Raw genomic sequence first — 26,564 nt, 5'->3', positions numbered from 1 at the left:
AGAAAGCTCTCATGCGTACTTTCAAGTATGCATAGTTAGTGCCATCAAATAAAGGAGGTATAATTAAAGATTGTCCTCTATCCATGACAAACAGGGGTCAATGGATCAACACAGTAAAGATTAAAACCTAATCAGAGTGTGCCTGCTCTGATACCACTTGATAGGCAAAAAACGTATTGACCCCTTGTGATTAATTAATTGATTAATTAGCCAAATTTATCAATTAATCAAATTAACATGCAAAACGCATAGTAGCACAAACAAAATCACCAATTAAACTAAGTGCAGCAGAAATTAAATTGACACGGTAATTTGTTTATGAATGGGGAAAACCAACATGGCAAAAAGCCCCACTGGGTGATTTTAAGGTCACCGCTCCCGAGAATCCACTATTATCAAAATAAGTGATTGCAAGTAAAGGAATTCCAGTACCTTATACCAACCTACAGTTGAACCCTTATCCCAATACCCAATTGGACTAGTTTTGTAGTGACAATCTCTCCTTTGTAATGCACGGCTCCTAGTACGTGACTAACTAATTGCACGAATTTCAGTATGCGACTTCAATCACCAACTAGAGAAGGTTGTTGGCTGCAAAGTTTTACAGTTCATCACATGATGAAGATCGAGAAGATGCTTGGTCACAAAACCCTACAGTATACAAACACAACAACTTCTTCACAGGAAAGATGAACTAGGGCAAATTCTGTCTTCGGTCACAATTTTCTTGAACAAACTTTACTCAACACTTGTGCAACTTGTTCCCCCTTTGAAAGCCCTTAAAATAATCCTTTTATATGTCTAGGATTGTGAGAAAGAAAGCCCAAATACATAGTCACAGATTAGAGTCAAAACAGATCTGAAACTCAGTTTTTCATAAACCTCGACAGATAGCTATCTGTCGAGCTGCTGTCGAGCCACGGGACTGGAACAGCTCTTAAAGCTCAATAGATGGTAGCTGTCAAGTTAGCTGTCGAGCTTTAATGATAGGCACTTTCTTAGCTTGAATCTTGAACAGATTTGCATGACTTTAACACTTGGTCTTGAAACAAAGTTTCTTGAAGTATTAAACACATCCTAAATCTACCCAAATACAAGTAAAGTGCGTTTTGTCAAAAGATTAGCCAATTACATAAAATAGTGACATATGTTCCTAACATGTGAAACACATATGTCCTAACAGTTGCCTCATATTAGAGTTTGTTGTATTGAAAATTGTATTTTTCTCCCTGATATATTAAAAATCACGGCAACTCCATGGACATAGGCACATATTGTTGAACTACATAAATTTTTGTGTCATGTGATTGTTCTTGGTGCATATATATATATATATATATATATTTTCTCTATTTTTTGTTTCTCATAGTTTCATGAATGTTAGGTTCTAAATATTTATGATAAATGTTTAGATTCCAATTTTATGTATGTTGGCAAGCCAAGAACAAAAACATGTCTAGATTAGGTGTTAGACATTGCTCAAGATTGTTCAAGTCAAGATTAAAGAAATGTCAAGCTACAGAAAGAAGAGTTTAGATTCTATGAAGCTCAACTGATCGAAAGAAAGGTTCAATTGATCGAAAGTCGTATTTTGCAAATTTTAAATCAAGCCTAAAGCCCGCAAAAATGTTTAGGGTTTCAGTCCAACACTTCTAGGTATAAAAGGAAAATCCTAAATACGTTTCAGAAGTTCTTGGAAGTCTTGTGAGTTACTCCTGTGAGATTTATGAGGTTTCTATAGCCTTCTAACTTAACAAGCATCTACTGGAATAAGATCTAGAATCAAGAACTGGTGGAAACAAATTATTACATAAAGATCTACTATTGATGGTGATCTAAAACCATTGAGTGGGATCCCAAAGTCACACATGTGGGTGTTTGTATTCAGCAAATTCAGATAGAAGAGTCCATAGAGTCAGAGTTGCACGTGGTCGTGTGAGTAAGTTCTACATGAGGTAGTTTTTGATTTTAGGGATAAAATCTATTGTAAACTTTCATTCTATCATAGTGAATTTGTTTACTTTGAGGATAGCTACATTAAATCCTACTTAGGTTTTTGTCTTAAAATTGTTGGTTTTATTGATTTTCCTGGGTCATTATCATATTACTGCCTTCTTTACTTTTCCACACAAAGTAATATGATTGCATGAGTTTAACCTAGATCTGAAAACTCAACCTAAGTAACTACTTAGTTAATTAATTAGGTTAAACAAATCTGATTTATAGGGGTTTGAACGAACAAACAATGAAGGTTAAATTCCTAACATGAATTAGATTAAAAAATATTGTGAGTACACAACTCGCCATTAAGCAGTTTTTGTCCGCTTTGGGGAGCCAGTCCCTCACGGTTTTGTCCTCGGCCCCGAGTGTGGTCTTTTGGGATTTTCACCTTCTTTGAGTCTTGACACCCTTAGTCCCACATCGGTTGGAGAACCCTCCCACTCATGGTTTATAAGCTTCTGGAGCAACCATGAGTGTACCACTACTACACATGTGTAGTAGTGGTACACTCATGGTTGCTCCAGAAGCTTATAAACCATGAGTGGGAGGGTTCTCCAACCGATGTGGGACTAAGGGTGTCAAGCCTCAAAGAAGGTGAAAATCCCAAAAGACCACACTCGGGGCCGAGGACAAAACCGTGAGGGACTGGCTCCCCAAAGCGGACAAAAACTGCTTAATGGCGAGTTGTGTACTCACAAATATAATTGAATGAAGAAATTTAAGTACATTTGAAAGGTTATGGTGCTTTCCATTGGCAAAGACTTTACCACTTAGAGTGCGTTTGGATTGGGCGTTTTCTGCCCAATCCTGCGTTTGCGTTTTTTTTTTTTTTTTTTTTTTTTTTTTTTTTTTTTTTTTCACGCGTTTTGGGGCGTTTTGGGTGTTGCGGCTACTGTTCATACACTGTTCAATGAACAGTAGCCGCAAACTTTGACTTTTCAAATTTTTTTGGACCAATCACAGCACATCGTGTACTGTTCACGGAGCCACAAATTTCACTTTTCAGCAACTTTTTCATTAAAAATGGGTCCCACGATACTATTCACACATTTAAAAATTATTTCGCTACAGTGTTTTTCAGTTTTCAGTTTCAGTTTTCAGTTTTCAGCTGTATCCAAACGGACCCTTAATCTTCAATTTGACTTTCGTTATTGCAGTTACGTAATACACTAGAAGCTTTGAATCCATCTAATTATGGGTCTTACAATAGTAATTCTCAAGCTATTTCATGGAAGTCAGCCGAAGTCACACAGAAACTTTCCACCAAAATATTAAGTTATTAACAACCCCTTGAAATACAGATACATACAAGTTTTTGTTTTTGTTTTGAGAAACACATCCAAGTTGAATATATGTTGAGATGGTGTGTTCAATAAGTTGAGAGCTTTATCTTTTGTGGACAGAGTACAGGTTTAGTACACATACTAATTATACGATCGGTCTTTATCATTGATTGTGCCATATTAGTAACATATAAGCGTAACGTTATCTCATTGATCTGGTCTAATTTGGTGAACATTTAAGGCGCGTGATAGTGGTTAAAGAATAATTTGGACATCAAAAAGAAAATTGGTAATAGTCGAAGACTTAATGCATCATTCACGTATGGAAAATCAGACCTATTCAATGTGTCTAATCTATAAATAGACATGCTTTTCATTCAACATTTTTCATCCCTCACCCGTATCCCGAAGCAAAAATATATAGAACAAAAGATCGAGTAAGCCTGAAATATGAGGAAAGCTTACCTTGTAACTGTTACCCTCTTCGCCTTGGCATTCTCTCTTGCCTCTGCCTCTGACCCCGCTCCCCTGCAGGACTTCTGTGTTGCACTTAAGGACTACTCCGACAAGTCAGCTGGTACAAACTCTTCTTTTTTCTTTTTTCAAGTTTCTGCATTATTTTTGTCATGTGCAGAATCTACACTAACTAGAATATAAATATGGAAGAAATAATATTAGCTACCTGGCCTTATTATTTTCTGCATTGAAGTTTTAAGCATTCTTTTTAAGGTGTCCATAACAAAAATTCCTCTATGCAGTATTCGTTAATGGAAAGTTCTGCAAGGATCCAAAGCTTGTCACAGCTAATGATTTCTACTTTGCTGGATTGAACATTCCTGGGAATACATATAATAAGGTTGGGTCAAACGTCACTAATGTGAACGTGGACACATTTCCAGGCCTCAATACTCTTGGCATATCCCTTGCGTGAATCGACTATGCACCATATGGACAAAATCCTCCCCACACTCACCCTCACGGAACTGAAATCCTAGTAGTCTTGGAGGGTACTCTCTTCGTTGGTTTTGTAACATCCAACACAGATAATCGCCTCTTCACCAAAACCCTAAACAAAGGAGATGTTTTTGTCTTTCCAGTTGGTCTCATTCACTTTCAAGTCAATGTGGGAAAAACCAATGCAATTGCCATTTCTGGTTTAAGCAGCCAAAATGCAGGTGCAATCACAATAGCAAATGCTGTTTTTGGATCCAATCCTCCCATTAATCCTGATGTTCTGACCAAGGCCTTCCAACTCGACAAGAAAGTGGTAAAATATCTTCAGAAAGAATTCTAAATTTTCAATTAGAAAAAGTAATTGTAAGTGCTATGAAGCACTAGATATATTGCTCTGTTTATCTCATTACAATCATAACTAGAACAAATAAAACGGGTTCTTATGTAACTCTTTTTTGGAGGATTTGGAATATAGAAAATGTTGGCATTTGTTAAGCACCTCTTTCGTATTTCGATTAATCCATGTGGCAAAGCAACTATATATTTATAAATTATAAAAAAAATGCATATTTAATTAATATAGGGGTTTTTGTTTTTTGACAATCGACAGTATAACTGTTGGGAAAAATTCTATATTACTGTGAATAAATTTTAGCAAGCACAACGGAAGCACAACCACACAAAAACACAAAGATTTACGTGAAAACCCTTTCTCCTTGAAGGGAAAAACCACGGGACAAATTCCGAATAATTTCACTATATAAAATAGAGATTACAACACTTAGAGATATAACTTGAGTAAAAAAAAGCTCTCTTTTTCTTTTCACTCACTGTGTATTTTCTCTTACTCTCTCTATTTTTCTCTTCTCTCTTGCTTGCTCTCACTCACGCAGCTCTTCAAGACTGCACTTGTCCTCACCACACTCTTGGGACTTCACTTCTTTTCTTCCTCTTCACTGGCCGAATGGCCTCTCTATTTATTTCTTCATCTTTTCCTTCTTTTCTTCCTTTCACACTCTTCACATCAAGTCACAATAAATGCAAACCAACTTATTTTGACTTAGCTTCAACCAATTTCAGCTCTCCCTTAGCCGAATGAACTTGCCTTTTACTTCTTTCTTTTCTTTCTTCCTTCCAACGTGTCTCACAAGTTTAACATCACATAATCATTTATGTGGCTTGACTTTTGTACATCCCTTCATAAATGTTGTTGGACTTTTATACATAATTGAGGAAAAGATGAACCTAACTCTTCTCTTTCGGACAAGCTTCTCCTTGCTGACTTCTCAGCACTTGTCCAACAAGCTCATTTAATGAGCTAAGACAAAGTGTGGGCTGGAACATGGTGCAGTGCACCCAACAATAACTCCACCCTTTCCCGCCTTGGGACCACTCAAATTTGGGTCTATGAACCCTGAAGTTCCAACTCGCCTAACGTGGGCAGTGGTAATTAAAATAGGGGTTAGTTAAGGTTTACTGAAGCTCAAGTACATGTTAAGTAAAAAAACAAAAAACGTGTTTCATTACTTTAATAAATCCTTTTTCCGCCCACATGTTGTATTCCAATCAACTTAGTCCTTTCTTGATTATGTGCTACATCCCCAGCTTACTTACAAAATCAGCTAGTATGATAATTTCTACTTATTCATTGATCAAAATGATGACGTACTTGCATCAACAAGCATAATTACACACATGAAGAAATCAAGACCAAGAAACCCAATCAAACACCCTCACTTTGATAAATTTAGTCAAAATACCTCAAACATGAGAGTTTTTAACAAAAATGTAAGGTTAGGCTAAAAAATAATTAAACTGTTTGATCATAAAGATTTTTGCACCAAGGTGAAGACATGTCAATTACCTTCTAAAGAATAAGAGGATCCACTAAATTTGACCTAAAACGAGAAAAATATCACACAAACGAGAAAACTCTCCAACATCGAAACTCAAACCTTATTGAGGGTTTGATCGAAACCAAGCCAAACAATCTTTGAATCACACAAGCAATATATTGTTGGAAAGGTTGTGAGAGATAAAGACTACTTGAACCAAAGCATGTTCAGTAGGTGGGTGTCCTAAGGTTTGCTAAGATTCATGGTTTGACCACTTCTAAGATCGAGAAGACCTCTATGCAAACACATGTAATTTCACTACGATAAACTAGAAAAGTTTACGACATACAAATTTCTAGGAGCCATAACTTTCGCTATTACCTATGATTTATGCTATCTCTACCCACTTACAACTGTTCATTGGTGAGTTGTGTGAATGGTAGACATGTGATGGTGGATTCATATGAGGGCATACTTCTACCATTCACAACTCACTACGTGGACGTGCTATGACACAAGTTGTGTCATTTTATATGGTCCTAGCATTACCCCATGTAACATATGCATGCATACATCCTTCATGATCATACTAACCAATGCCGAAATCTATCAAAATTAATAATGATAAATTATGGGTTTTTTAATAATTATTTTCCACCCAAAATATTAAAATTTCAAGTTTCTTTTAAAAAACGTGGAAATTTTATCAAAATTCTTCTAAATTTGGTTTTTTAATTACCCACCTAAAAACATCAAATTTTCAAAAAGCATAATTTCAGTTAAAATTTTACGCAAATTTTGGTTATTTCATTTTCAATTGAAAAATCTTGAATTTTCAAATTATTTCCAAAATGCAAAAATTCTGTTGATATTGTACTCGTGCTCTAATTTAGCAAATTAAATTTCTAAATAGGAAGTTCAAAATCAATAAAATTTTCATAAATTCAAGTTGATATATAACCCACTGCTATTTGATAGCCTTGGTTCAGCAAATTTCGTAAAAAAAAAAATTAAAAAAAGAAAAGAAGCAGAGGCTTGATAGAGGGATAAACCAGAGATGAAGCCAGACATATTCCTTTGTATGCAGGGGAAAATCCTCTTACATACAGAAGATCATGTATGGCTTCGTTTCAATTGTCAAACCTCTTCTAGAGCTTGGTTCTTTCCTCCTAGTTTCTCAAGCATTATGGATAATACATGTATCATTAATGAGAAAAATTACGCAAGTATTAATATTCCATAATGATGTTGCAAGATAAAATTAAGCATTATCCACAATTCCTTAAAGAAAACACTTATCCATTATAAACCAAAAGACTTAATTTTTCAAGTAGTCACCTACAAAATGCATTAGAATTATTATTTTTATTTTTTTGAGGTCAAAATGATTTAGATTTTATGAATACACTAGTCGCAAACCCGAACAATGCACAGGAAAATTTCAAATAATTTTTTTTTCTTTTTTTGTTAAGCAAAAAATGAGAATAGTAGTTGAGACTTTAAGTAATAGTCCTAAATCCATCTCAAAATAATGTGATTACATTCTAATATATAATATATATTCAGTAAGGAAGTCTATATCTTTTTTTTTTTGGCAAGAAAACATATTGCATTTTACTTTCAATTATTATATATGGCAAGATATTATGTAATAGGTTATAATATATTGAGTATGCATCAAAACACACCAACAAAAAAAAAAGAAAGGAAAATATATCATTTTTATTAGAAAATGAAAATGAATCTTGATTTATTTCAAATGAAAACTAACATTATTTTCCATTTTTGGAGAAGTTAATGAGCATTTTATACAAACTTTGTTTCCATTTTATCACATAAAAACTATTGAACAAAGTTATAATAATTTATATTTTGATAATCACTAAACTCATATATAAGAACCAACTATTACAAAATTTTTGCTCCCCAAAATATATATTAATTTCTTTTTTTTTTTTTTCCTTTCCACACAATTTAAAAAATGTGAAGAACTGAGGAAACTAAGTGTGTAGTAAAGCTTAGTCAACCAATAAATAACATAAAAGGGGCAGGGGAAAACAAATTTATTAATTATAGAATTGTTTATGTGTTCAAATTTGTTTTTATATACCATGGAATCACTTCATTATGTTGAGCTTCTGATAATTTTATACATTTAATACTTTTGTTCTCTAAAAAATTTATGTGGTAGCTCTAAAACTATATCTTATTTGATCTCTTCTAGGGTATTTAGCTTTAGCCCAAATTATAGCATATAAACCAATAAATATGAAAAAAGAACCTAGCAAGATGAAGCCAAACACAAATTTTAAATTTTAACAAATCAGCCAAGAAAATAGTAGAAGAAGAAAACAAAAGAAAATTTTGAAGAGCGAACTTGTTTGTGGTGCAACAAGCCTTATAAAAAATTTAAAAATATATTATAAAAAAAAGAAAACCTCAAATCCAATTCATATTGTGGTGTATACAATATCATAATAGTTGTTAAACACGTCCTAGTAAGAAAGAAGAGAGAAAGATTTTGAATTATAAATTATCATTTGTCAACAATCAATGCAATAAAGTATAAATTAGATTGCAAGAATAATGCATCTCTGATTGTAGAATTACCAAGGAAAGCATCCAAGTAGATGAATTCTGTTTACTTTCACACAAGTCACACTTGCTAAAAAGTGTGACCACTGTGAAAGTAAACAGAAATATAGTGATCAAAAAGTAAAATAATTTAAGAGAATTTGATTAGTAATACTAGCATTATCACCCAAAACAACTACTTACAAAAAAGAAAAAGAAAAGTAAAAAAAAAAAAAAAAAAGATAACCCAACAATCATTTATCACTTATTGTCCTAAAGAAAAAAAAAGAAGGCGGAAATCACATTTTTGTCCCTACATTTTCAGGCGATTCCCATTTTGGTCCCTATATTTTATTTTTACCGTTTTTAATCCCTATCCTGAAAAACACTTCCCGTTTGGGTCCCTGCCGTTACATCAGAAACAGAAAATGCACAAGTGGGAAACGGCAGAATTAAAAAAATATTAAAAATATTATATTTTATTTTAAAATAAAATAAAATTTTAGTTATCAATAATTTTAAAATAAAAATATTAAAAATTTTAGTTAAAAATAATTGTTCTTTATGTTCTTCCCCCAAGAACATGGGTGCCCAGAAAATAAGAAATTCAAGATTTTCTTCTCTTTTATTTCATTTTCTTAGCATCCAAACAAGCAAAAACTTATACAAAACCATGATCAAACTCAGATACTCTAACACAATCAACTAACAAAACCCAAAACACAATTATGAGCTAGCTAGATCAAACCATGGTGACCATTTGGGTTTAGAGAGAGAGAAGACTAGATCTCAGAGGACCATGGTGACCACGGTGACCATTTGGGTTTAAATCTAATTACCTAAATATATATATATATACAAAACAAATAATTATACACAAATATACGTTTATATTCAACGATAAACAAGTCTAAGACATTTCTTCCTCATTATACACAAATGAAATACACCAAAACACAATTATGAGAAATCGGCAATCTTGGCGGTGCAGATTTGATCATAGAGAGAGGGAGAGTGAGTGAGTGAATGAAAAAGACACAAAACGATGCCGTCGCACGCGAATCTGGATCGTTAGATTGAGCATCTGATGGAGTGCAAGCTATTGCAAGAGGCGGAGGTGAAAACGCTCTGCGATCAGGCGAGGGCGATTCTCGTCGAGGAGTGGAACGTACAGCCGATGAAGTGTCCGGTGACAGTTTGCGGTGATATCCACGGCCAGTTCTAAGATCTCATTGAGCTCTTTCGGATAGGAGGAAATGCTCCCAATACCAATTATCTCTTTATGAGTGACTATGTAGGTCAGTATGAAACTGTTTTTAGCTTTTTTTTTAAGCTTTTTTTATTTATTTTATTTTATTTTTTTCCCATTTTTCCTTTGAATTTTGCTTTAGATGCATTTAATTTATTTGGTTTTTTCATTTTTTTTTTTTTGAAAAATTGTGCTTTTTAGCTATTGAAATTTTGAGGAAGAAATGTCTTAGACCTGTTTATGGTTGAATATAAACGTATATATGTGTATAATTATTTGTTTTGTGTATATGTGTGTGTGTGTATATATATATATATATATATAAGTAATTAGATTTAAACCCAGATGGTCACCGTGGTCCTCTGAGATCTGATCTTCTCTCTCTCTAAATCCAGATGGTCACCGTGATTTGATCTGGCTAGCTCATAATTGTGTTTTGGGTTTTGTTAGTTGATTGTGTTAGAGTATCTGAGTTTGATCATGGTTTTGTATATGTTTTTGCTTGTTTGGATGCTAAGAAAATGAAATAAAAGAGAAGAAAATCTTGAATTTCTTATTTTTTGGGCAACCATGTTCTTAGGGGAAGAACATGAAGAACAATTATTTTTAACTAAAATTTTTAATATTTTAATTTTAAAATTATTGATAACTAAAATTTTATTTTATTTTAAAATAAAATAAAATATTTTTAATATTTTTTTTTAATTCTGCCGTTTGCCACGTATGCATTTTCCGTCTCTAATGTAATGGCAGTGACGAAAACGGGAAGCGTTTTTCAGGATAGGGACTAAAAGTGATAAAAATAAAATTTGGGGACCAAAGTGGGAATCGCCTGAAAATGTAGGGGTGATTTCCGCCAAAAAAAATTTATGGTAGTAATTTCGTATGTGTCCGTAGTTTTGGTTTTCTAAGCAATGCTATCAAAATAGTTCTACAAATACGAAAGATTCTTGCTATTATCTTGACAATACTTCTCAATCTTCATATATTACCCTTCTCCATTCTAATCAATTTAAGAAATTTTAGAACTTGTAAAAAGAAAATCAATTTAAGAAATTCTAGAACTAGTAAAAAGCTTATGTAGATGAATATAAGAAAAAGTAGAAAAGAAATATGCATTAGGCATGGTCTTTGTGCAAATATTGCTACCACAATTGAGTGAATGCTTCACTAGTTGCTTGAGCGATTATGTAAAGTCAACCTATAATGTGTTTGAGATTTTTAGGCCTTTGAAAGGTTACTGGATGACAAGCGCTACAATAAGTTAGAATCCTATTATGACATGAGCCCACGTCTACCAATTTTGAAAGTGAAAGTGCTTCTTTAATTGAAGAAATGAGGGCATTTTACTCATCTAAAATCTTTAATTTACTTTTTTTTTTTTTTTTGAGGGGGAAACCATTCAAATTTTATTAACTAAATCCGGCCAAATCAGCCTGAATTACATAAGAAAGCTGTGGTGGAACATCCTCCATCCACACTTGAAAATCCGAAATATTGCTAGCAAACTTAGCTAGACTATGGGCCACAAAATTACATTCTCTCTTGACATGAGAGTAACGCAATTGATCAAAATTAATTGAACTAAACTTAGCATCATCTATCAATGGACCAAAAGAAGATAAGGATCTTTGATCAATTGATAGCGCCTTTATTAGGGTTAGCGAATCACCTTCCAACACAGCCTTAGAAATACCTATCTCTGTTGCAAATGATAGAGCTTTAACAACTGCAAAAGCCTCAACCTTGTCGCTGCTATATGCTTGTGATAAGCGTTGGGAACATGAAGCCATGACCAAACCCGCACTGTTTCTTATTACCACGCCAATACCCAACCTGTTCTCATTAGAAAAAACAGCTCCATCAAAGTTTATTTTCATAAAATCCGATGGAGGAGGTTGCCATCTAGTTTTGAGTATAACATGTCTATCGGTTGTGGTTGGTTGACAAGCCAAAAATTCAGCAAACCTGTCATTAGCTAACTGAGCGATCTAGTGGAGAGAAGTTGTTGCAAGATGAAGCCGTACCTGATTGCATTGAGTCCAAATCAACCAAGTTGTCATCGCAAAGACCTCCACCTTATCATGTTGTTGAAGCAACCAAGATAATAGCTCCTTGAAGTCTAGAAAATTTGCATCCCGGCAAAACTAAGAGAGCTCCGAACTTGCCTAGACCGTGTCTAATTCCTTGCAATCCCACAGAGCATGTACTGGTGTCTCATGTGCTTCATGGTAGCGGTCACATAACGAGTCATTGATGATTGTACGGTGAACAAGGCTTGCTTTTGTTGATAACGCGTTATGGCATGCACGCCACAACAGATTCTTGACTCTGTTAGGAACTTGAAGAGTCCAAATTCCCTTCCATAGCTTTGAGTCTGTTATGACATCATCCTGGGCAATGTCCAATGCTGCTTCATCCTTAAGAAACCGATAACTTGACTTCCATGAATATTGTCCATCCTGTGAGTGAGGCCATATTAAAACATCCTCTGCATCCATTCGACTCAAAGGCATTTTTTTTTTATTAAAGCTGCCTCCTCATGAGAAAAGATACCATCTATTAGCTCCTCATTCCACTGCCTTGAACTTTCCTCAATCAAGCTTGAAACCATGGCCTCTCCCATAGACTCAATCTGGTAGGAAGAAACAAAAGGAGAGTTTTTCCTTGTAATCCACCCATGCTGCCAAATTTTAATTGTCTTACCATTCCCAACCCGCCACCTAGCTCCCCTTTGTAGAATGTCTCTCCCTATGAGTAGGCTTCTCCAAGCATACGATCTGGATCTTGAATCTGTGGCTTCCATGATAGAGTATTTAGCAAAAAAGCATGCCTTAAACACCTTATAGAAAAGAGAGGTCTTATTGTGTAAAAGGTGCCAAACTTGCTTGGCCAAAAGTGCATCATTGTGAAGAGCTAAATCTTTGAAACCCATCCCACCAACCATTTTTTATTTTGTCAACTCACTGCACCTCACCCAATGGATTTTCCTTTGGTCACCTCTTTGACCCCAAAAAAATTTCTTTATTAGTGCCTCAATGTCATGGCACAACCCTAAAGGAATTTTAAAACACCCCATAGTATATGTAGGTATAGCCTGGATTACTGCCTTGATCAAGACTTCCCTTCCTGCTTGTGAAAGTAGCTTTCCTTCCCAACCTTGGAGTTTTTTCCATACCCTCTCTTTGATGTAATTGAAGCTTGCCTTCTTTCCCTTTCCCACTAGTGAAGGGAGGCCCAAGTACTTCTCATATTGCAAAATCTCCTGCACTCCAAGGGCTTGTTTAATACTTGACTTGGTTTCATTAGGGATTGATTTGCTAAAGAAGAGAGATGTTTTGTCCCTATTCACCTTTTGACCCGAAGCTTCCTCATAATTTTTTAGAATATCCAACACATGGCCACACTCCTCCACTGTTGCCCTACAAGAAAAAAAGACTATCATTTGCGAATAACAGATGTGTTAGTTTTGGCCCCCTCCTACAAAGAGAGAAACCATGCATATCCCCATTCACCTCCGCTTGTTTAATCAACCCGTTCAAACCTTCAGTACATAGCAAAAAAAGAAAGGGTGAAAGAGGGTCATCCTATCTAATGCCTTTGGATGGGTGGATGAGACCCCTTGGCTTGCTGTTCACTAAAATGGAATACGTTACTATCTTCACAGAAACCATAGTTAAATTAATCCACCTCTCATGAAAACCCATTTTCCTCATCAGCTCTTCAAGAAAACACCACTCAACTCGGTCATAAGCCTTACTCATATCCAATTTGAGTGCCATAAATCCGGAGGTACCTGAATTATATCTTTGCATACAATTAAGTGTTTCAAATGCAACTAAGATATTATCAGAAATCAACCTATCTTTGGTAAAAGCAGATTGATGCTCAGTAATGATATGTGGCAAGACTTTTTTCAACCGATTAGCTGACACCTTTGGGAATATTTTATATAGCACATTACAAAGACTAATAGGGCGAAACTGGTGAACATATTCAGGATTATCAGTCTTGGGTATAAGTGTAATGAAGGTGTGATTTATAGGACTGGGTAAAGTACCTGAGTTTAGCCAAGATAAAATTGAAGAAGTGACATCCTTATCAACAGTACTCCAAAAATGCTGATAAAATAATGGTGGCATCTCATCAGGCCCCGAAGCTTTAAGTGGAGCCATTTGTTGCAAGGCTTCTGAAACTTCAATCTCCATGAAGTCATGGGTAAGAGATAGATTCATCTTTTCTGTTATGATTTGAGGGACATGTGCCAACACATTGCTTGAGTTCTCAAGTCTGGAAGTGGTAAAATGATTTTGATAGTACCTTGTCAATATAGCAGAAATCTCATCGGGTTGGGTCCTCCAAACATCCACCTCATCTCTAATCCCCCTAATCTGATTCTTCCTAAACCTCTTCGTTGCTCGACTATGAAAATATTTTTATTTTTATCACCTTGGCTTGCCCACAAAACCCGTGACCTTTGAGCCCACATGCGAGCCTCCCTATCCATCAGCACACTAAATTCAAATTTTAACTCCCTAACCCGATGGTTAACACCACTGATTTGTGCTTCAAATTCGGACTTACACAACAATTCTTTCTTTTTTATCAGCTCTTGTCTCACACTACCAAACACATTTTGATTCCACCAAAGTAAGTCTTTACCACATTTTTCCACCTTAGACAATATTGTAGAATCCAAGTCCGAACCTACCATTGAGTTCCATGCTGCTTGTACTGTTTCTTCACAAGTGGGATTTGACAACCACATCTCCTCAAAGTGGAATATTTTTTTGCGTGCTGGGATGTCTAATGGTGCCAAGACTACTAAGAGAGGGCTATGATCTAAAGAATCACAATGTAAATGATGAACACGTGACCCTAGGAATTTTATAAACCACCCATTAGTAGCAAGATCAAGCCTTTCCCATATCGAATTGCCATTTTCAAAGTGTCTAGCCCATGTGAATTTCGACCCAACGTATCCAAGATCCATAAAACCACATTCATCAATAACCCCTCAAAATAGTTGCATCTAAAAATGAGACCTAGTTGCACCCCCCAACTTCTTATCTTGCTTAGTGATCTCGTTAAAGTCCCCAAAACAAAGCCACGGAATTTCCGGACTTGAATTGAGAGACCTCAATTTGTTCTAAGCCTCACACCTTCTAGCTGTCTCTGGTTCCTCATAAAAACCTGTCAAGCGCCACTCATTGCTCGTATTCTTATCTATTGAAGCATCAATATAATATTTGTGTGAACCTTCAATCCTCAAGTTGACTAAAGATTTCCAAAAGAGCACCAATCCACCTCCTCTACCTTCTCTTGGCACCACCCATCTATGATTAAATTCAATGTTTTGTTGTACAGTCTCTACCCTTGCTTCGTCTGTCAGAGTTTCGGCTAAAAAAATGACGGAAGGATTTTTTGCTCGTATGATTTCTACGAGCTCTCTTCTTGTTCCCAGGTTCCCAAGCCCACGACAGTTCCATGCTAGGCAACTCATTGTGACTGGCGGGGCTGATGATCAGCCTCCACCATCTCAAAAAATACCTCCTCATCACACCGAGAAACCTGTAATCGCTTGGAAGGTAACTCGGCTTGATGCACTAATGCTGAACCCCTTCTTTTTTGGCCTGAGATAGTCTCTGAACCATGGCTGGCCGTGTGAGCTTCGTTTCTAACTCTACGGGTCCAAGATGGCAAAACATGTAATTGGCCAGATGGGGAAGAAACCCTAGCCGTTACTTGAGGGGCACGTGCTTCATCAACTTGAGTATGGGTCGGAGATGTCTTGAAAGCACGTGACTCAGGTCCAAGTGTATTAATTGCTGGAGAATTCTGAATGTCAAATTTGGACAGCTCGGCATCAATTCCTCTTAAAGGCTTATCACTCTCCACCGTTTGTTGAATTGAAACAGATTTGGGCAATAAATCCTCATTAGTCACGCAATTACTTGGTTGATTAATCATAGAATTACTTCCCAAACTGGACACGCTATTACTCTCTTTATTGATCACGTTATTTTCTTCCATAATGAGCCCATTATTCTTTCCTTGCGTGCTGTCCGGACCTGAGTTGTGGGAGTTAATACCTGGCCTAGCGTTACAATTAGACCTGTGAGTGGCCATATTAGCATTAAATTCTTCATTACTACCGTTATGATCACCTGTAACCTCTGTAAGTCCAACATTCACCATGGGATGGCCTGAGATATCACCGGCAGGGAAGGTGGTGCCATCGTTATCAGGCTTTTTCCTTGTTGCATAGAATCCTGGCACCGTAATTACATGCTTCCATGACACAACAAAGGCAGGTGCACGTAGTCCCGAACCAAATTGGCATTCTTCAAGACGTAAGGTACCCTCACTCTGTAGCCAAATTTTGCAGTCCTTGTCATCGTGAGTGAGTCGGCCACACCAGTAGCACAAATTCGAAAGTCTTTCATACTTGAAGCTCGCCCATATTTGCTTCCCATTCTCCAAGGAGATTAGGCATCCACGGCACAGGGGTAGAGATAGGTCAACTGAAATTTTGAGGCGTAGAAACATACCCCCATCTGATTCCCTAGGATCCGTAGGTCGAGACGCATCTCCAATCACAACACATATTTTTTCAGCAGCCTCCATTGTCATATATCGCAACGGAATCCCATGGACTTGAACCCAGAAGCTCGCTTTGTCAAACTGAAGTTCATGTATCGGAGTGTCTTTCTCATACCGCTGCATCACCACTAGGGGCTTATCAAAGCTCCAAGGTTCACTCATTAGTATGCGATCAACATCCTGTTTGTTATCAAAAGTAAATAGGATTTTGTGTTCACCAAGGTTTTTAATCTCAAAACCATTTCGAGAACTCCACAATGGAGTGAAGGTTCTTGCAATAACATCCACGTTTAAAGCTCTCTTAGTAAGAAACTTAGCAGCTATGGAGAAATCTTTGTGTCCATCATCTTTTGTAAGGCTGCAGCCCGGACCTTCCCTGTCAGACAGAGTAAGTCGGCTCCAGTTCTGTGTGAGATCCTCCATGACAACACTCTCCTGTTTCCCAAACCCCAATAGAGAAAACCCACTACCCAAGGAATAACCTTGTTAATGCATGCTATGACAAATCACCATTCGGCCTTGAAAGACTGCAATCTTCACTAGAAAAACCAAATTTGGCCTTGGAAGGCCACGATCTTCACCCAAAAAGACTGTCGGGCTTAAAAGTTGGGCGAAGGCCTCTCGTGCCAACTTTCTACTGATGTCTCCAGCATTGACACACACAGCAGTCAGGTAGTGGATTTTTGTTTTATAAGGTGCAGAGTATAGGTTTTTCCCTCCTCTCTAGATCTGGCCGTGGGCTACAATCTTCATCAATGATGGTCACTTCTCTCCCTCTCTCACTATCAATCGTTACACCCCATTATCAATGCACCACACCAAACTGGTAGTTGGATGGTGTTGGCTAGTTGAGTACCCCAACTTGTGCAACCGATGGCAGGTTCTTGTTTTTATCTATTAAAATATATTCTCACACAATAACTTAAACTCATTGTAACATAACACATTTAACATAAAGTAAGGCGTTGATCGTACAATTGTCAAGCACAACTAAACAAGCAGACAAGGATAATTACTGGAGTAGAGGATGGGTGGCAAGAATAGGAAAAGAGAGATGAAGAAAGTGAATAATTCATTTTACTAACTAATTTTTATATAGATAAGCTACGTGGTGCTCTATATTTCTGCTACTTGTTCAGGAGGTTTGGGGGGGGGTGGGGGCGGGGGTGTCAAAACTTGAAAGGAGCCGAGCATTTGGGCTCAAACAAAATTAAAAGGATACAAGCGTCACATTTGACTCAATTTGTACATAATCATCCCTTAAGAACTCTTTTTCCCCTTAAATTCATTGCCACTTGGTAATGGACCATAGAGACAAATACGCAGATCACCTTCGAGTAGTCGCCGGTGAAAATAGTTCTTGTACAGGTCCCAAAATTCATCTCTGCCGAATAAAAAGAATGAGTTGTGGATTAGGGTATAGCTTTTGAGAAAATATACTTCCTCAATATTGGACCAAAAGAAAAATAAAGTAGAATGTTGATTTTTAAAGACATTTTAGTGTACTTTTCAAATGCAATTTTCAGGGATCAAACAAACCTAATTAAGGAGACCTTGATGGAGTATCCAATTAGAAAAATTGAGAAATAGAGAACCGTTGCAACAATTAAAAAGGATAGTGAAATAAGCATAATGACAAGATGGAGATGGATTTACTAATAAATCTGAAAGTTCAATAAGTGTATAAAACATTATGAATGTTTAGACCCCCAATTAACAAAATACCAATTCAAGCTTAATATCAAACAATTAATGTGCGGAATATGAACATAAGCTTAATACAGAATTGATAAACAATCTAAACCAAATAAAATCACATTCACAGCAAAAATTAAATGGCAAAAATTAAGGGAAGAGAGATATAAACACAAGGACAACACAACAATTTGTTATCGAAGAGGAAACCGAAGCCCTCGGCGTAAAACCTCTCCACCCGCCCTCCAAGCAGTAAATAATCCACTAAAGAATATAGTTGAGATATATGAATAGCAGAAGACCCTCCAAGCCTAATCTACCCAATATAGCTAAGCCTTCCAAGCTCTTACTCCAACGAGGTTCTGCCGAACCTATTTCTTCTTTAACTTACGGGATTCCGCTACTTAACCATAGCATCTACCAATATGAAATTGGTCCCTTCTTAACTACTTCTCCAAGCACCAAACAGCCTTCTCACAGATGTGGGTATGGTGAGAAAATGTTTTGGTAATGTACCTCTCAAGGATTTAACAATGGAGAGGAAGAGAGTAGAGGAATTTGAAGAGTCTCTATGTGAAGATTGTGGATGAATCAATCTTATTTTTCTCTAGGGTTTCTCTCTCAAAATTATCTCTGGAAGCACTCTACATTTCGTGGGTATAAGGGTCTATATATAGTAAGCTGAGAAAGGAATGTGAAGAGTCAATTTTTCCCAAACAAGGTGGTCTGGCGACTTGGCCTCGCGACTGGACTGAGTCGCGAGTTCAAGCCGCGAGCTAATGGCCGGGCCAGCCTGGGACTTTTGTCCTGTAGTGCAACAGCTGGCATGACTCTTCAGCTCCCCTGCATGCTTCACACGTATGCCAACTTTGGCAGCTTGCCAGTTGCGAGTCATCCGCGAGTTCCAACCGCGAGTCTTTGCATCCTTGCACAATCTTGAGCATTTCTTCACACTCTCTCACTCACTACCCTTACATGATTCCCATCTAAATACATGGTTACTAATTGCTAAAATACAGGCAAATTTGGCACGGAATAAAGCCAACAAGATGGTTGATAAAATTCAACCTTACAAAATCAAAATCAAACCTGACTTGTGGAAGCGTAAACAAGGACTAGCCCTTAACATCTGGGTGTATATGAAGCAGAATCACCACTAACCGTGAAATTGCCAAAGCCTCAATGTCAATTAGCTTCTTTATCCTGTTATTGTTAAGAAAAGTAATGATGAACTAAGTTAATCAATAAGGTTAGAAAGAAATGAGCTTGGAGGTACAGAAAAGGTAAAAGATGCATAATTTGGCCCAGCAACAATCTCGCAGTGGTAGGCAACAGACAGCCTGAGATGCCCTAAGAAAAGAACATTCTTGAATAACGAACCTGCTTGGTGTACCACTAGCAATATTTACACGATTCTTTAACAAGGATACCTACATCATCCAGAAGGAATAATAATAACCATTATTCATGTTAAATATATATAGTATTAAATATTCACATGCTATATATATTCAAAATCAAAATAGCAAGTATCTTTTTTTTTTTTTTTTAATACTAAAAAGATAACATTAAAATAAAAATGGGGTACTATCTTTTGGATAGGAGGTGTGGGGTGCCTAACACATTCCCCACACTTAACCAAGCTTCTGAGTTTAAAATCTTTTGTTCAAAACTTCTGGTTTACCTTAATTAATAAACCCTCTTAAATTGGTTTAGTCAATTAGGTAACTTAAAAAAGAATTAGAAAAATAGATGACCAATCACACCTAATACAAAACCAATGGTTGGTGGCGACTCTTAAAATAAAAATAAGAAAAAAAGGGACTTTCACACACACACACCTCACCCTAAAAACACTTGCACACAAAGAGTTACGTCGTTAAGGACTCACTGTGTGATAAACCAAAAAGAAAATAGGAAAGAAAGCCATAAACAAGCTTTTTTCCCATTCTTTTCATTTTTTTTTTTTTTTGGGATGTCCACAGATGGTACATTTTATTTTTTTTGAAGTAAATTGTGTTAATAATTTTGAGGTTATATCAAATATTCTTTTTATCCCTAAAATATAGCCCATGTTCTATTTTCTTCCTTAAATTTTTTAAAAGTGTATTTAAGTCCTAAAAATTCAGAATGTTATACATTTCGTTCCTAAAATATTTTGATTACAAAAACTAAAAATTTTGTGCAATTGGATTTTTTTTTTTTTTTTTGTTCCAATGAAACAGAAGGCAAGATTCAGATTTACAAAGAACCACCAAATTTGTCAAGAGCTTGTGTGCCTAGCGATAGGAAGCCCCTTGTTTCATTTTGGTACGTTGTAACTTCTCTTTTGTAGCTTCACTAATAAATCACAAGTGCTTGTAACTAAATTTAGAAATCTCTTTATATATTTTATGCTTTTTTGTCCAGTCTAATTGTATTTTGCTCTTAAATATAATTGGTATGCTGTATACCTTGAAGATGTGCCAATAATGCACAATACAACTAGAATTTTTATATTTAAGACATAATAATATAATATGATCCAAACTAATGGCAGCCTTATGTACTTTTAAAACAAGCAAACTAATATTGGGATGGTTTATTAAAAAAAAAATTGTTATAGTTTATGGTTAGCCTAGGGTTAGACTAGGGTTCTATAATATATAAATATTACATTAGATTTATTATATGGCAAGAGCTTAATATACAGTTGTATTAGGAATAGTGTTTATCACGGTTGAAATAAAACTTATGTTCTTTGTGGTGAATAAATTTTTTTTGTATTGAATTGCATGTTGTATACTAATCAAATTCGACTCTAATACTTATATCTGATTCAGTAGGAATTTCCTAAATCAAAATATTCATTTTAGCTAGCTATTTCTTGTGAAATCATTGCATTAAAAGCAATAAAGTCTCTCATTTTTGGTGGTGGCATAGAATGATTGTAAAGGTGCCAAGGTTTTTCATTTATTTCTTGTTAAAATAATACTAATCTATTGGTAATGGAGAAAGAATGGAAGAGCAATCATGAAGAAATATTTGTCTTTGTTGATTATCTTGTCGTTCTTGGAAAAGGCAACCACTAAAGAATATATAACTCCAAAAATTGGAATAACATTTGATTTAAGGAATTACGCAAATCTATATTAGAATATGTATGTTGGATATGTTGGATTCAATATATGTAAAGATTGGCTGAACAAATGTAAGATAGATCATATCCTACAAATATTGTTTTTGTAAAGCTGGTTTCAAGAAGGAAGTTGAATGTGAGGGAAAGATATCTAGAAAGGATTTAAGAGTTGGTTGCAAAGCCAACATGGTTATCCTTTTTCAAAAGAATTGCAAATATTGTGTTACTTTTTTAAAAATCCAAACACAATCAAGGAGTTGTAATTCACAACTTCCATGGAGTAAACATAAATTTCCATTGCAAAGGAAGACATTGGTTGCTAGCAAAATTAGCAAATCACTCTAAGAGTATTTACAATCTAAACAAATGAGGGAAAGAGGGAAAGGAATATACATTTTTCATTATTTTGAGATGAGAAGTTTTGGAAATGTATTTGTAAGGTTGAATTTAATCAACCATTTTGTTGGCTTTATTCCGTGCCAATTTGCTTGTAATTCAGCACTTAGAAACCTTGTATTTAGGTGTGAATCATGTAAAGATAGTGTGTAAGAGAGTGTGAAGAAATGCTCAAGACTGTGCACTGAAGCAGGGACTCGCGACTGGATCTCACGGGTGGCTCGCAATTGGCAAGCCGCTAGAGGATGCACACGAGTGAAGTATGCAGAGAAGCTGAACCGTCATGCCAGTTTTAGCATTATAGGACAAAAAGTCCAGACTGGCCATTCAGTTAGCTCGCAGCTTGAACTCGTGACTCAGTCAAGTCGCTAGCCAGCTCTATTTTGAAAAACTGACTCTTTGCATTCCATTCTCACACAAGTATAAATACACCTTATACCCACGAAATGTAGAGAGTTTCCAGAGAGAATTTTGAGAGAGAGACCCTAGAGAAGAACAAGATTGACTCATCCATAATCTTTACATAGTGACTCTTCGAATTTCTCAACTCTCACCCTCTCCATTGTTACATCCTTGAGAGGTACATTAGCCAAAACCTTTTCTCACCATACCCATATCTGTGAGAAGGCTATTTGGTGCTTGGGAAGTGGTTAGGAATGGACCAATTGATATTGGTTGATGCTATGGGCTATAGCGGAATCCAGTAAGCTAAAGAAGACAAAGGTTCAGCGTAACCTCGTTGGAGCAAGAAGCTTGGAGGGCTTAGGTACACTGGGTAGATTAGGCTTGGAGGGTCTTCTACTGTTCATGTATCCCAATTTCATTCTATAGTGGATTATTGACCGCTTGGAGGGCGGCAAAGAGGTTTTACGCTGAGAACTTCGGTCTCCTCTTCGATAACACATCGTTGTGTTATCTTTGTGTTTGCATCTCTCTTCCCTTAATCTTTGTTATTTAATTTCTACTGTGGTTGTGATTTTATTTGGTTTAGATTGTTTTATCAATTTAGTTTTAGCTTATGTTCATATTCCGCACATACATTATTTGATAATAAGCTTGAATTGGTAATTTGTAAATTAGGGGTCTAAACATTCAAGGTGTTTTATACACTATTTGAACTTTCAGTATCATTTTTCAACTAAATACAATTTGATATTGATAGTCAAATAACTAAGGGGTTGTTTGGTACATGTGTTTAAACACATGTTTTTAGTTTTTAAGCAATATTACATGCATTTTCACACACATTTTCACTCACACGTACTTCCAAAAAATACAAACAACGTTACTAGAATAACGTTACCAAACGGACCCTAATATATTTCGGATGGACAATAAAATAATCGTGGATTATGATTTGTTTGGTGGTGTAGTTTATTTTGGTTCCATATATTGAACCAATAAAAAATATCATCTTTGGCACCTATAATTGGAGTGTCTCATCATAGACAGATAATGGCCTTTGGTGTTGCATTTTTGTGTGAAGAAACTGCTAAATCTGATTCCTAATTATTTCTAACTTTAATAAAAGTGAGGTGTGGAAAGATGCTAGTTACAATATTTATTAACCAAGATGCTAAAGCAAATGCAAAAGTGTTACTAGAATCTTATCATCATTTATGTTAATTGCATTTAATTTCAAAACGTTCTCAAACCTTTTAACAATATTTAGGGAAGTTCAAGTTCATTTGCTGAAGAGTTCAAAAGTTACATGCGTGATCATGAGTACGAGGATGGTTTTACTCAAGCATGCAAATCATTGTTGGATAACACATGATCTCCGACAAAATAGGTGGTTGAAAGGAATTTTTGAAGTTAGAGAAAAATGAGCAATGGTATAGCATGCTTATCATTGTCTTCGTGGTTGATTTGAAGTGTGCAATTGGTCACTTTCAGGCTTTGTGGGTAGGAGCTCTTGAAATGAGCTTCAAGTCTTCATCATCTTGTGGTTGAGATGATGATATTAATGACCAGTGTGCTGGAACTTCAACGAATGAAGTTTTTAGAGTTGATTTGGAAGACGTTTAGCGCATTTGGTGATTTATTTGTTTAGGGTTTTAGGGGATAATTATAGTAGTTTGTAGTATGTTAGGGTGGGAGGGGAGGTTGTACAACCTTTGGCTCTGGTTGTGCTCTTTGTTGATAGTGATGTCGCGCAGTAATAACCTAATTCCTTTTACAAGAATATATATATATATATATATATATATATATATATATATATATATTTCTAAAAACTTAAGGCTACATCCTTTTTCTGATGGGTTCCTCTTGATTTTATAGAGGGATGTGGATTTTAAAATTTCTCTCACATCCCTCTATCTTGGAGTTTCTGAACTCATGTGTTACCTCTTGGGAGCTTGAATTGAAAAGTGGAGCTAAAATTCAGAAAATAGGAGTTTCTAAGAATAAGTGGATTTTCACTTCAATTTAGGCCTTAGGATTGCCAATTGACACTCCCACTTCGGGTCAAAGTGTCGTACAACGTTTTGATTCAAAAGGCCTATTTGGTTTTGTGGAGCTCAAAATATGTGTTCGATCTGGATTGTGACCCAACCGGACTTGGAAGCATGATAATTATAAACGAGATTTTTTGTGAGGCATAGTCCATAGAGTAGAGGCTTGGGCTAATAGGTCTAAGTCCACTTTGGTCCTATTGCTTGGGGTATTTATTTGTTGCCTCATATTAGTGTTTGCTATATTTAAATTTGTATTTTTCTCCCTGATATGGTAAAAATCACGGCGTCATGTGATTGTTCTTGGTCCACAGAGTAGAGGCTTGGGCTAATAGGTCTAAGCCCACTTTGGTCCTATTGCTTGGGGTATTTATTTGTTGCCTCATGTTAGAGTTTGCTGTATTGAAAATTGTATTTTTCTCCCCGATATAGTAAAAATCATAGCAACTCCATGGACATAGGCACATATTGTTGAACTACATAAATCTTTGTGTCATGTGATTGTTCATGGTGCATATTTTTTTTCTCTGTTTTTTTTGTTTCTCATAGTTTCATGAATTAGGTTAAATTCCTAACACGAATTAGACTAAGAAATATAATTGAATGAAGAAATTTTTGTACAGTTGAAAGGTTATGGTGCCGTCCATTGGCATAGACTTTACCACTTGATCTTCAACTGGACTTTCATTATTGCTGTTACGTAATACACTAGAAGCTTTGAATCCATCTAATTATGGGTTCTACAATGGCAGTTCTCAAGAAATTTCATTGAAGTAAGCCGAAGTCACACAGAAATTTTCCACCAAAACATTAAGTAATTAACAACCCATTGAAATAAAGATACATCCAAGTTGAATATACGTTGAGATGGTGTGTTCAGTAAGTTGAGAGCTTTATCTTTTGTGGACAGAGTACAGGTTTAGTACACATATAAGCGTAACGTTATCTCATTGAACAGGTCTAATTTGGTGAACATTTAAGACGCGTGATGGTGGTTAAAGAACACTCTAATTTGTACATCAAAAAGAAAATTGGTAATAGTCGAAGACTTAATGCATCATTCACATATGGAAAATCAGACCTATTCAATGCGTCTAATCTATAAATAGACATGCTTTCCATTCAACATTTTTCATCCCTCACTCGAATCCCGAAGCAAAAATATATAGAACAGAAGATCGAGTAAGCCTGAAATATGAGGAAAGCTTACCTTCTAACTGTTGCCCTCTTCGCCTTGGCATTCTCTCTTGCCTCTGCCTCTGACCCCGCTCCCCTGCAGGACTTCTGTGTTGCACTTAAGGACTACTCCGACAAGTCAGCTGGTACAAACTCTTCTTTTTTCTTTTTTCAAGTTTCTGCATTATTTTTGTCATGTAAAAAATCTGCACTAACTAGAATATAAATATGGAAGAAATAATATTAGCTACTTGGCCTAATTATTTTCTGCATTGAAGTTTTAAGCATTCTTTTTAATGTGTCCATAACAAATATTCCTTTATGCAGTATTTGTTAATGGAAAGTTCTGCAAGGATCCAAAGCTTGTCACAGCTGATGATTTCTACTTTAGTGGATTGAACATTCCTGGGAACACATATAATAAAGTTGGGTCAAACGTCACTAATGTGAACGTGGACACATTTCCAGGCCTCAATACTCTTGGCATATCCCTTGCTCGAATCGACTTTGCACCATATGGACAAAATCCTCCCCACACTCACCCTCGCGGCACTGAAATCCTAGTAGTCTTGGAGGGTACTCTCTTCGTTGGTTTTGTAACATCCAACACTGATAATCGCCTCTTCACCAAAACCCTAAACAAAGGGGATGTCTTTGTCTTTCCCGTTGGTCTCATTCACTTTCAAGTCAATGTGGGAAAGACCAATGCAATTGCCATTTCTGGTTTAAGCAGCCAAAATGCAGGCGCAATCACAATAGCAAATGCTGTTTTTGGATCCAATCCTCCCATTAATCCTGACGTTTTGACCAAAGCCTTCCAACTCGACAAGAAAGTGGTTAAATATCTTCAGAAAGAATTCTAAATTTTCAATTAGAGAAAGTAATTGTAAGTGCTATGAAGCACTGGATATATGGCTCTGTTTATCTCATTGCAATCATAACTAGATTAAAATAAAACGATTGCTTATGTAACTCCTTTTTGGAGGATTTGGAATATAGAAAATGTTGGCATTTTTTTAAGCACCTCCTTTTTCATTTTTCTATTAATCCATGTGGCATTGGCAAAGCAACTATATATTTATAATAATAAAAAAAATGCATATTTAATTAAAATTGGGGTTATTTAAGGTTTACTGAAGCTCAAGTACATGTTAAGTTAGATAACAAAAAACGTGTTTCATTTAAGAAATCCTTTTTCCGCCCACATGTGGCATTCCAATCAGC

The 26,564-nt window shown here is 35.9% G+C and overlaps 1 protein-coding gene and 1 pseudogene across 1 annotated transcript; both read left to right on the top strand.

Moving 5' to 3' along the window:
• The first annotated feature begins 3,687 nt into the window (after window positions 1-3,687).
• Window positions 3,688-4,717, top strand: LOC115965636 (annotated as a pseudogene).
• Window positions 4,718-25,314: 20,597 nt separating this feature from the next.
• On the top strand, window positions 25,315-26,344 carry LOC115965383 (germin-like protein subfamily 1 member 14). The gene is made up of 2 exons (XM_031084590.1): window positions 25,315-25,486; window positions 25,668-26,344. Exons 1-2 carry the CDS (start codon window positions 25,360-25,362, stop codon window positions 26,201-26,203), a joined length of 663 nt encoding a protein of 220 aa, XP_030940450.1. The 5' UTR covers window positions 25,315-25,359; the 3' UTR covers window positions 26,204-26,344.
• Window positions 26,345-26,564: the final 220 nt, after the last annotated feature.

Source organism: Quercus lobata, chromosome 10 (genome assembly GCF_001633185.2).
Source record: "Quercus lobata isolate SW786 chromosome 10, ValleyOak3.0 Primary Assembly, whole genome shotgun sequence".
NCBI lineage: Eukaryota > Viridiplantae > Streptophyta > Magnoliopsida > Fagales > Fagaceae > Quercus > Quercus lobata.
Note: the sequence above shows the minus strand (reverse complement) of the source record. Positions and strands in the feature narration are given on the sequence as shown.

Coding starts and splice junctions, on each gene's coding strand:
- LOC115965383 (XM_031084590.1), top strand. CDS start 25,360: ATGAGGAAAGCTTACCTTCTAACTGTTGCCCTCTTCGCCTTGGCATTC. Junction 25,487..25,667: donor CTACTCCGACAAGTCAGCTG/GTACAAACTCTT, acceptor TCCTTTATGCAG/TATTTGTTAATGGAAAGTTC.